At 31.1% G+C, this 13,196-nt stretch overlaps 1 protein-coding gene across 1 annotated transcript; it reads left to right on the top strand.

Annotated features, from left to right (window-relative positions):
• Nucleotides 1-8,102: 8,102 nt before the first annotated feature.
• Nucleotides 8,103-11,089, top strand: MYB83 (myb domain protein 83). The gene is made up of 2 exons (XM_022048048.2): nucleotides 8,103-8,932; nucleotides 9,645-11,089. The coding sequence occupies exons 1-2, from the start codon at nucleotides 8,640-8,642 to the stop codon at nucleotides 10,540-10,542; spliced, it is 1,191 nt and encodes a 396-aa protein (XP_021903740.1). The 5' UTR covers nucleotides 8,103-8,639; the 3' UTR covers nucleotides 10,543-11,089.
• Nucleotides 11,090-13,196: the final 2,107 nt, after the last annotated feature.

Here is a 13,196-nt window from a genome sequence, read left to right as displayed (position 1 = left end):
CTATATGTATCGTGTGATATGATATATTCGTCATATACGGTTGTATCTTCCAATATGATAGTTATATGACTAGTGGGTCTTTTAATCAGATAACTCCGTCCTCGAGCTCGAGGTTTGAATTTTTTCATAGTAGTACCCTTGTTTACTTTGGCTTTACTAACAACTAAACTCGTTTCGTTGAAACTCATATTGTGACTAGTGTTTGCTGCTGCTGAATAAACTAATTTAAAAATGGGGTAACATGCTCGATAAGACATGAGTTCTAGTATCATAAGTGTTTCTTCATAGGAGCGTCCACGAATTTGATCAATTACTCTTCGTGCTTTATGGGCAGACATGTGTATATATTGACCTAAAGCATATACTTTTGTATCTGATTTCTTCTTTCTTTTACTTATTATAAGGTTCATCTCTCACTAATGAATCTATATTTATTTTAATTTCTTTTATTAACGACGAGATTTATTATTATTTTTTGCATGTCCGCAGAAATTTATAGTAGGTGCAAATTCTAACAATTTGTGTCCTACCATACGATCTGTTATATAAACAGGCAAGTGTTCCCTTCCATTATGGATAATGATAGTATGTCCAATCATTGTTGGTATAATGGTTGATGCCCGGGACCAAGTTATTATTATTTCTTTTTCCGCCTTTGTATTAAGCTTATATATTTTTCTTAATAAATGATTTGCTACAAAAGGATTTTTTCTTAGTGAATATATCACAGTTAATTAACTCATATTTTTTTTTTTAAAGATGAAGAAAGAAATTCGATTTTCTCTCTTATTTACTACGGTGACGAAGAATCAAATTATCACTATATTTATTCCTTTTTCTACTTCTTTTTCCAAGTGCAGGATAACCCCAAGGGGTTGTGGGTTTTTTTTCTACCGATTGGAGCCCTCCCTTCACCACCTCCATGGGGATGGTCTATAGGGTTCATAACTACTCTTCTTACTACAAGACGCTTACCTAGCCAACATTTAGATCTGGCTCTACCCAAACTTTTCTGGTTCACCCCAACATTCCCCACTTGTCTGTCTATTGCTGAATAGTTTTTGGATATCAAACGGACCTCTCCAGAAGGTAATTTTAATGTGGTCGATTTCCCCTCTTTTGTAATCAATTTCGCTACAGCACTCGCTGCTCTAGCTAATTGTCCGCCCTTTCCAAGTGTGATTTATATGTTATGTATGCCGTGCCTAAGGGCATATCGGTTGAAGTAGATTCTTCTTTTTTATTAATCAAAATCCCTTCCCAAACTGTACAAGCTTCTTCCAAAGCATACGACTTTCTGGATGTAGATGATGATATCTATACAGATGGATCTTATATATCTCGTATAATGAAGTACCACATGAGTGGATATATAGGAATCAAAATCCGCCAAATAACTCATGTTATGATCTTCTACATCTTAGGTCTTCCTGTTCCGTCATCTGGCTTATGTTCTTTATGTAGCATTCAGACTGAATGACTCTATGAAATTACATCGATACTTCCTCATATTATGGGTAACGTAGGAGACATCTCTATTTTTTCCCCCGGAGAATCTTTAGAATTACCACTGCTTAGCTTTTAATTCGCCTCTGACCATCAAATGAAATGTGAATAATCCGTCTTCCTCTCTTTGAAACAAGGGGTGCTTCTCGTTTTGTCGGTGCTTGAAACAATTTTATCTTCTTCATATTACTCTATCTCTAGAGTCAATAATTTTATATGAGGAACTACTGAATTTAATCACTTGCTGCCGTTACTCTTCAGTTTTCTGTTGAGGTATATCCTGTAGAGGTATTCAAATTAGATCAGTGATCGATTTTTAAGTTTCGTCGTAAACCTAATTGGTTATTTCTAATTATGTAAATCAGTAGTTCAAACCGCACTCAAAGGTAGGGCATTTTCCATTTTTATAGAAACTTTTGTACTAGAAACAATGGTATCTCTAATTATAGCTCATCTGGGATGTAAAATATATCTCTTCTCACCATCCCCGTAGTGTATGAGATAAATGTATGCATTTCAATTAGGGGTCATATTTTATGGTTACGATGCTACCATATATGTTTTTTTTATTTCGTCGAAAATCGATTTTATGGTATATGACCTCCCCCTTTATGCCTTGCGGTAATGATTTCTCTGGCATTACGACCTTTACCACAACGATGCTGTCCATTGATTAAATTATTTCATGAATTGGATTTCATTTGACTGTTTACGACTCTGTTGCGTGTGCTTAGGGTAAAAGTTTTGTATAAATGTATCGCCATGCTATTAAGAATTTTGATTTAAGTTCTTTTCTTTCTAAGATGTGGAATAGAATAACCCGATTGAAGCATAATGATCACACGTCAGTCATGCATTGTATATCCTGTAATAGGTCCCATTATTCTACTCTTTTCAGGGAGTCGATGACTATTCATAGCTATTACCTTGACACCAAAGAAGAGTTTAACCCAATGCTTTATTTCTGTCACTACAGAATCTTGAAATAGCGAAAGCTAACTTGGCAGTAATATATAGCTTTTGTTAGTATATAATAGCAATTTACGGTGTGTTTGGATTGTGATTTATTAGTGTATGGTATGGTACTAAGATGATTTTGCTTTATTTGGATCTATTTTTAAACATGTGGTGGTTTGGAGAACAATAAAAAAATTATACCATATATTTGAAAATAGATTCAAATAAAACAATTTCAATACTATATTATACATTAGTAAACCACAATCCAAACAAGCTTGTAAAGTTAGATCAATGAATTATTAAAATTATTACGAAACAAATTAATTATTTTTTCTTTAGAGGATAAAACAAAAATTTCCATAGAAAAGAAAAAAAATTAAAAATTAAAATAAATGAAGAATTTTGGATAAAATTGGAAGAGTCTAGATAATTGCGAGTTTCTAATCCAAATGTCATTTAACACATATTTATATATGCATACATATATGTGTGCATATATGATTTGTTTTTTCTTGGAAAAATTGATACTTACTCTAACAATGATTTTTAATGTTTATAATTAATTTGTTAAATTGAGTTGTACTATTTGTTCAAAAAAAATTATAAAAATATATTTTAAATTAATTTGTCAAATTTAACAATGATTTTTAATGTTTGTTTATTTTTTCTTTTTTGAAATAAATATAGCATGCTAGATAAAAAAATATTTGAACTGGTCTAAAAAAAAATTCTTGCATTTAAGACAAAAAAAAAACACAAGAATTTCTGCAATTGACATAATTAATTTAAAGAATTTTGAGGTTATATATTTATATATATCTGTAATATAATATAATCTAATCTAACATTTGTAAATCAATTAATCTAATTTTTGAGTTCTCAAAAAAAAGTTTGAATCAATTCTCCATGCATCAATAGGATCTCAAGTTTGAAACCCTAATTTTGATACTATTGCTTCACCAATAATATTTGATGTTTGAATCAATTATTATTTTACTTCAGATCAAAATCATTATCTCCTCTTTATAAAATAAGAAAGTGTAGGAAAAAAAAAAACATATGATGAATGTGGACCTCTTCTGTGTCTGGTAATAAATATATTCTGATAATCTTTTGGGTATTATTAACAGGGTATATAAGAAAGTTTCTTCTTCACTCTTCATTCCTGCATCAATTACCATTTATATCATTCAATTTTTCACATTTTTAGGGTTATTTAGAAGCAGATTTAGTCTCAAGAAAACCTCAAAAATACTACTAATTAATGTCGGAAAAAAAAATTGTTTTATTTTTTTCTTTAGTTACAATGATGTTTCGAGGCATTCGTTTACATTGTGGTTCGAACAATTTTTACTTTTGAGTTAATTGTTATTTATAAAACATATAACTTACATAGCATAATGATATTATTATAAAATTTGTGTTCAACTTCGAGTTCTATATATCTCTCATCACGTCTCAAAAATCACAAACCCCATAATTAATTTTATTTGTTAAAAAAGTAGTGTAATATCTTTATATGTATATACAAAGTAAGAAATTGTAGAGAGGAAACAAAAACCTAAAAAGGGTTTTTTTTTCTTTTGAGTCATAATTTGATTGAAGCATTGAATTTTCCTTGTTGGACCAGCTTCTTTTTTTGTAGGACATATCAAGAGTCCCACGTAATAGAATTCAAGAAAATATATATAGGACAATGTACAGAGGTGAACAGGTGTTTTTTCTTGTCTTTTTAACCAAGCACCATGTTGCTTGGGATATCCTCTCAAAGCATATATGACATATACTTTATATATATATGTGTGTGTGTGTGTGTGTGTATATATGTAATATTGTTCTTTTCAGAGGACAGCCTGTAGATTAACATAGAGAATGCTTTTTGAAACATTTGAGTAGCTTGACAGTTTCCCACTCATCACTTTTTCTCCAGAAATTTTGCATCAGTCCTTTTCTTGAAATAGTCCATGTATATCTATATATACATATACATGATCTTCTCTTATTATAATATATATGTATATTTATATATTCAAACAAGGAGTTTGCATTGCTACAGCGTGTATTATACATAAACATATATCGTCGCTAGCTATAATAAAACTGACTAAGACCTGCACTTACCTTGTAATGTTATTTTGGATATTCTTGTCATGTTACATGAATTTTCTATGGCATGGGAGGAGAGATGGGATTAGGTAAATGAAAAGGAATCACTACGAGATAATTGAGACAACACATCAGATAGTGATAGGTGTTGGGTATTACATACACACACACACACACACACACACAACACATATGTATCATATACTTACAATGACATATATACATATATATATATATATGGTGTCTGATAGATAAAATAATTATGTGGAATGGGCATCCCGTAATTTTTATTGATTATACCTCTAAATTTAATGAAAGGAGCTAATATAGGCATGTTTTGGCAAGTTTGAATTAGAATTCATGTTGTTAGAGTTTTGGCTACTTCATCTTCTACAATAAAGCAAGAAGGCCAAAATTTTAAAACAAAATCAATTATTAAATGGAAGCTTAGGAATATTGCATGAACAACTCATAGTAAGAGTATAAAACTATATTAGCTAGCTTACCATGCAGAGATTTTATAAGTCATAATATATCTTGTATTGTTTATAATTCTAAATTTAATATAAAATTAAAATTTAATACGAATAGTTCTTGTAAGAGAAAATTTAAGTTTAAGCTCAAAAATATAAGTTAGTATAGAAAAAAAATTATTTGATATAACATTTTGGATATTTGAAGTAATCTTTATTTTATTAAGTAGACTCGTAAAAAGGATACAACCGGATATATTTAGCAATATATTGATGCACGGGAAATTAAAGACACCGGTAGAATATGTTATTTTCTTTATTGGTGAAGTGGAGTAAGCTTAAAAAAAATATAGACATGACAAGTGAGGAGTGATTTGTATATCATAATTTAACTACAAACAAGAGATAATTAATTTCGTAATCTCATCTTTGAATAAGTAATGCTTTCTAGCTGTCCTTATAATTCGCCATTATAAAGGGTTAGCTTCAAGGTCATATGTCACTATTAATTATTACTCATTAGTTTATACACAACCACAAACACACACACACACACATATATACATATATTGATTACTGCTCAATTATACAGTACTGTATTCGCAATTGTTTGCTGTTCATTTGGGTTTTCTCTACACTCATTTTTACCGACAATTGCAGCATAATCTCTCTCTCTCTCTCTCTCTCTTTCACTTGCATGAAATCTTTTGTCGTTTGGATTAAGAAACCCCTCCTACCTTCATTTCACCCAAAGGAGTCACTCAAAGTTTGATTAATTAATCAAAAACACAAAAGGCTACCAACAACCATTCTCTACAACTTTCCCAACGAATCTTTTATATATATATGTATGTATGTGTGTATATATATTTTAAAGCTAATGTTTGGTCTATAACAGAATCATGACTTTAGATACAAGAATAAGATTTTGACCAGAAAAGAAAATTACAAGGGGTATTGCTCTAATTTTTCTCTTTTCTAAAACTTGTAGTTTAGGGAAGTATGAATTTTAATAATTAATTTACTCAATCACTGTAACTTTCCATTTATTCAGGTTACTGTAAGTAGTCTTCTGTTCTTCACAATGGGATATATCTACATATAATAAATGATAAATAAATTAATTCTTTAAACTATAAGTTTAAATTTTGGGATAATTAATCGCTAAAAATAATTATGTTAGAACTACATGTAACTTTTTATTTTTATTTTTACCAATTACTTAATGTTAAATAACATAATTGAACCTGTTTTTTTTTTTTTTTTTTACAACGTAGATTAACAAGAAAGGGAACATGTATATTATTTATACATTAACATCCTCCATCAGACAAATTTGTTGGATTAAATGTGTAGACCGAATATAAACTCACTCATTATGTATCGAAATTAATTAACAAGAAAAACAATGACTTCAATGAAAAAACGAGGTTTGATTTACTCCATGCTTTTAGTTCGAACAAGACTTGTTTCTAAAGTCATTCAATATCATCATATTTTAGATCAATAAATATAGATTTGATATTTTATGTTAAGTTGTATATCACTAATTTGAATACACGATAATGATCAAAAGTTAAAAAACTGAATATAACTCAAAGGGTTCTATTTAAAAAAAAAAAAACAATACAAATTGCATGTAGAGTAGAAAAGAGCATCAAGGGAGAGTCTACCATGGCAAGAGATTCAAGAGGGAGGAAAGATTAAGAGAGGCCAAGGAAAAATATCATACGAACATCCAATAAGGGAGAAAAACTTTATTCTCGGTTTTTATTGAAGATATTAGTCCATAATTAAAATATCACCATAAGATAAGTGTTTCTCTAATTTACAATGAGTAAATAATTGTTTTATTTATGGAAAACAAAGAGAAACTAAGAGCATTATTTCGAATTTGTGAGATTAGGGACGGTTATAGAAGCGAAAAGAGTGGTTGAAAGAGCAGATGATATTAAGCGAAAAGAGTGAGAGGATATTAGTCATGTTATTAGGAGAGAATAATAAAGAGATGTTTTAGGAAAAGGTTAGAAAAAACGAGTTTAATTTGATGGAAAAGGATGAAAGGATTTGTGAAAAACATAGAAAAGATGTCAGAAGGTAATTTTTTGACTTGTAGAGGTTTGGTAACAAACTAGCAAGCATTCCTCTTTACTTTTCTTAATAATTATAGAGGAAATTTGATGATGAATAAAAATAAAATTTTATTAAATTTCAACAAACTAAGTTTTTAATATGAATTATGAGTAAACTGAGTTAAATTAATTTTATAAAAAATTCGATTGATTTAAAAACGAGTCTATTATCGATAAATTTATCTCAGATTCGAAATAAAAATTTAAATTTTTTTATCAATAAAATACAACAAGCCTTATAACACCATGCGATGTTAATTTATTCAATGAGAGATGTTGAGGGACACCTTCATAGAAGTTCTTATGCGATGAATGAAGTATCCTTGACTATAAACTGATTTTAGCAGATGTGCTTAGCAAAATCAGTTTTTCGATGTTCATCTATTTATTTTTAACCTTTTTAAGTTCATTCCATCTTTAATTCGGGATATAATGATTTTGATTATCTTGGGGTTGCATTATACTTAAAGCTATTTCCAAATCAATAAAGTTTATAACAAAAAATTTTCAAATTAAACACACACACGCACATATATATATATATGTATAAAGTTAAACATGACAAACACACAAACATATACATATATTATGTAAATGCATAAACCCTTCTTTTTTTTTTCTTTTGCTTCAAAAACATGTCACAGCCCACAGTTTGTTTACCTAGGGACATGCTACAGATTTTACTCACGTTTGTCGTCTAAAAACAAATATATAGTTTATGTATATATGTATCATGTAGTCATTAATGTTATATAACATATTAAGGTGTTAACACTTTTTCCATTAATTTATAATATATAGCTAGAAGAGTACCAAAAGTACTTCTGTACTCCCTCTCTCTCTCTCTCTAGGTTTATTCTTCAACTACACGTGTGGTTAGAGAGAGAGAGAGAGAGAGAGAGAGAGAGAGAGAGAGAGAGAGAGAGAGAGAGAGGAAAAATTATTATGTGAAGTGGAAGCAAAATGGTTTGTATTATTACCTTGTGAGTGAAGAAAAATGCATCGATAAAGACAAGAAAGAGTCAAACACAAGAAGACCAACCATCTGATCATCTCAATCTCAATCTCTCCCATCGACGATTTAATATAAGGAGGTCCCCCTCCAAGCCGTTTTACACTCAACCAACAAATACACTTCCATTTATATATATATACATTCACATACACATATACACAACTCCATTCTCCATATATAATTCATTTTCTAAAGCAAACCCCACAATCTCCATCACCATCATCATCATCACCATTACCTTCCCATCAAGCTTTCTCTCTCTCTCTCCCTCTATCTCTCTCTCTCTCTGTGTCTATTATAGGCCAAACCCATATCATTTTTATTACTCATATATACATATATATCATTCTCTCATCTCCTCATACAACTTACCCGCTACCCAGATCAGATCCTAGACAAACTAAAGAAAAAGAATACATATACATCTATATCCATAAACATCGACCCATGATGAGGAAACCAGAAGAGAAATTAGGTGGAGGAATTTATAGTAATGACAAGATGAACAAACTGAGAAAAGGTTTGTGGTCGCCTGAGGAAGATGAGAAGCTTGTGAATTACATGTTAAGAAATGGACAAGGTTGCTGGAGTGATATTGCCAAGAATGCAGGTCTGTTGAGATGTGGGAAGAGTTGTCGTCTTCGTTGGATTAATTACTTGAGGCCTGATCTCAAACGCGGAGCTTTTTCTCGCCAGGAAGAAGATCTCATCATCCATTTGCATTCTCTTCTTGGCAACAGGTGTTTCTTTTTTTTCTTTTCCATCTCTTTCTCATTAACCAAAAAGTGTTTTTGTCATATTCATGGCTGGTTAAGTAGTTAATTGATTTAATCCTTGGCATTATCAATTGAATGGTGCATAGACTTAGTTACTGAGTACTCTATATTAATGGAATATGTAACACTGACAAACTTGTCATTGATGGAAAAATCAGTCGGGCACTTGTCTTTGAACATATACATACATATATATATATGTATATGAGTGTTATGGGTCAAATAATTCAAACTTGTCAACATTTAAAATCATTATTATTAGCATTTAAAAACATTTACACTCAATCTTTGAAACCTGTTACGGCTTGGATGCTTTGCATTTCGACAATCCTTAAAATGAATTTTTACTGAACAAATTATTCTTTCATCTCAAATATATCCCTTTAAGTTTTTTAATTACCATAGATTTAAGTTTGTGAATCGTATATAGCTATAGTGAGCTATATATATACTTCACCAGTTTTACTCTCAACTAGCAATCCGTCTTTTGTTTATAAATAGTATTATTGTTTCTGAATTCAAGATAATTAATCATTTCTTGGATTTAAATTGATGAAACATCCATGCGAAGCATGCATGCATGTTATATATATATATATACATATACATACATATATATGTTAACCCTCAACTATCTATCAAATACTCAAACTAAAGAAGTAAATAAACATTTCAGGTGGTCACAAATTGCTGCTCGCCTTCCAGGAAGGACAGATAACGAAATAAAGAATTTTTGGAACTCGACATTGAAGAAAAGATTGAAGAATAACAGCAACAACAGCACTACATTTTCTTCATCCCCAAACAACAGTATTACTACTGATCATGATAATTCTTCTGATCATGCCAGAGACCAACATCATCATCTTCTCATGGGAGGATCTGCAGAATCAGAGATGATGTCCATGCATAATACTAACGATCATCATGATATGATGATGTCAATGTGTATGGACTCGTTATCATCATCCTCATCATCATCATCTGCATGCATGCAACACCACAACATGGTTAATCTTGCAGCCAGCAGCAACCAATTTGATCCTTTTTCAGTGATCGAAAATCGGTATGATCATCACATGATCACAGGTTCATCGTGCTATTTCGATGTCAATGCATGTGTTGAAATAGGAGATGGTGGTCATCATGATGATCATGCCATGACATATGGGGATTATTATGGGATTATGGAGTCAAGTAAGATGATGGGATCATTAGAAGGAGAGCTTTCTCTTCCTCCATTAGAGGTAGAGAGCAGAAGCAACATTAAAGACAATAATAATAATAATAAGAATAATAATAATAATAATGAATATATTATTATTAATAATGCTGCTAATAACAGCATTATTGATAATTTGAAAAGTCATAACAATAGTAACTTGAACCTTAATAATAACAGTCTTTGCTTCAATAACACTGATCATCAATATGGGGATGATCATAATAACATGTTTGGGATCATAGAAAATCATCATTTCCCAGCAGAAAACTTAAGAATGGGAGATTGGGATTTCGAGTCTTTAATGGAAAACATTTCCTCTTTTCCTTTCCTTGATTTCCAAGTTGAATAGCTTCTGATATCTCTCTCTCTCTCTCTTTCTCAGAAGCACTCAAATCAAGCCATGTCAATAGGAAATTTTGGGCAGATATATATAATCTCTTCTTCTTCTTCTTCTTCCTCTTGTTCGAGTTCTAGTAATTGAATTTCCTGGATATCTTTTTGGGTTTCTTGTCACATATAAGCCATTTTCTTTAATTTCTACTTCTTTTTATCATAATTTCTTCTTTTATTCTTTGATTTTTTTTTCTCTTTTTTCATGGGTCTCTTTGATGAGTAGTACTCTTTCTTTTTGCTTTCTTATACACATTCATATAAATATATACATATACTTCCATGTGCAGTAGAGTTGGAAATCTGCAATAAAGGATTGTATTTAAGGAGGAGATGTAATAATTTTCTTGTACGTATTTGAGTTGTAAATTTCATCATTGTAATTGGGGGAGGGAGTAGAGGAATTGGTTCAATAATCACTATCATGTTGTGAAGAGAAATGTGAATAGATTTTACAGTGAAGTAAATGTAGCTAGAATAAAATTAATAAACAGAAAAAACTTTACTTGGTGAGATTTGTAGTTTTTCATGTGCAAATATATATATATATATATTTATATACACATATATATATATGTAATACAACATTATATAACACAACATTATAATTGAAAGAGAGAATAATTATGTGGAGGTGGAGGTTGTTATCAGTGGGAGTTGATGATGAGATCAATCGGATGTAACACACATTGCATACATATATACATATAATATCTATATATATGTATATATGTAAACTCACGTTAACAAGAAACAAAACATTATTGGTCTTGACATGACTTGGACTTTGCTAATTCATGCATCTCATATATATCCTACCCAGCTAGCTTGCTAAGTAAAACAACTCTACATTAACTATATATGTTTCTTCCATCTTTTTTCTCTGCTCATCCTGTCTCATCCAATTCAAATTAATTATTAAACTAACTACCTAGCTAGCTCTACCTATATGCTCTGCTCAATATATATATATATATATAAACACATTATATGAATATGTTGTGTTGAACTTGGGAGGATAAATGGATAATCAAAAAAAGAAAAGTCAAGATTTTATCAAATCGAATATGTCGGGTATATGGTTGATAGAGAATTTGACAAATAAGGAATCTGAATTTACCAAGCACGTAGATGTCGGCAATATATATATATACACACACACACACACACACACATGTATGTTGGTAAGACTACAAGTTGTTGTTGGGGTCAAAATGCAAGTTACTTAATTTTAAGAATATATTGAGAACTTTGAAAAAATAATATCACACTTTCATTTGATGAAAACGAGAATACAAATACAAAAGGATACATAACCTATATATAAACAATTACAACCGTCTATTAATCTTTCTCTTCATTTCATTTTAACGTGAAGTCATTTAATTTTCTTTTTTCATAACCTCCCATTCATTCCATAAAAGAAAATTAATTAATATTCTAACAACATATATATATATATATGTGTGTGTGTACTTCAGCATTAAACAATTAACTACCGAGAAAGTGGCTTGAAAAAGTATTATCAAGCCTCTTAGACACTATATAAAATAAACAAAAAATTAAAAAATCAAAAGATCCAAGAAAATGAGCATATGAAAGTGCTCGAAACTATGTGTCTAGACTCACATAAGTTATACTAACACTTTTTTTTTTGCTATAAACGGCAAAAAAGAAAATGAAATAAGTATTAGTACTCAGGTTGTAATACCTGAGACCGAAAATCGGTCTGAGATAATTATTCTTATTTATAATAAATTATATAAATAATTAATTTAATTTATTTTAATTTAATTTTATTGAATTTTTGAAAAAAAAAATTGAATTAGGGAAAAAAATGAAAATAATTTTTTAAAAAATGGGTGAAATTTTGAATTCAGGAAGTGTTTCTAAAAGAAAAATTGAAAATAAGGGATTAAATAACAGGAAAAAAATTTAGCCATATGGGATGAGCCGGTCAGCAGCCCCAGTGAAGCAGAGCATGCCACGTGGCAATCCCGCTGGCATCGGCACCACATGGGAGGCCACGTAAGCGATCCGTGTACCTGGCGATTCTATGGTTCAAATCTCATCCCGCGCGCGTGAACGGCTTAGATGCATTTTCTCTTTAAACGTGATCGGACAGTCAGATTCAATTCGATCGTGCGGCCTAGATCGACACGAAGTGATTATTTAAGCATCACGTTCCAAGGAACTCTCACCTTAACCGCACCAGCCCTCGCCAAATAAGAAGAACCAGAGGCGATCACCGGACAACGTCGCACCTGAACCACTGTTGACCGCCAAAAAAGGTAAAAGTTTCCTATTCTCGCTCGGAATTCAATTTCGAGTCTCCATGTGGCCATATCAGGGCAAAATGGACGACGGGTGAACCGAAAACTACGAGTAAAGTCTAGCAGAGCCACCGCGACCAAAACCCAAAATCCTCTCTGATGACCCCATTTTCGTTTCCTGTTTCGTAATATTCTTTTACTATTGTATTCACCATCTCTTTCTGGTGCAAGTTAGCCGAAGAAGAAACACAGCCGCAAAGGAGGACTGGTAGAGCCGACGCACCCTGAGACCTCTTTCTGGTGCAGGTTAGCCAAAGAAGAAACGCAGCAGCGAAGGAGG

Source organism: Carica papaya, chromosome 8 (assembly GCF_054855325.1).
Source record: "Carica papaya isolate Zhongbai chromosome 8, ASM5485532v1, whole genome shotgun sequence".
Classification (NCBI taxonomy): Eukaryota; Viridiplantae; Streptophyta; class Magnoliopsida; order Brassicales; family Caricaceae; genus Carica; species Carica papaya.
Note: the sequence above shows the minus strand (reverse complement) of the source record. Positions and strands in the feature narration are given on the sequence as shown.

Coding starts and splice junctions, on each gene's coding strand:
- MYB83 (XM_022048048.2), top strand. CDS start 8,640: ATGATGAGGAAACCAGAAGAGAAATTAGGTGGAGGAATTTATAGTAAT. Junction 8,933..9,644: donor CATTCTCTTCTTGGCAACAG/GTGTTTCTTTTT, acceptor TAAACATTTCAG/GTGGTCACAAATTGCTGCTC.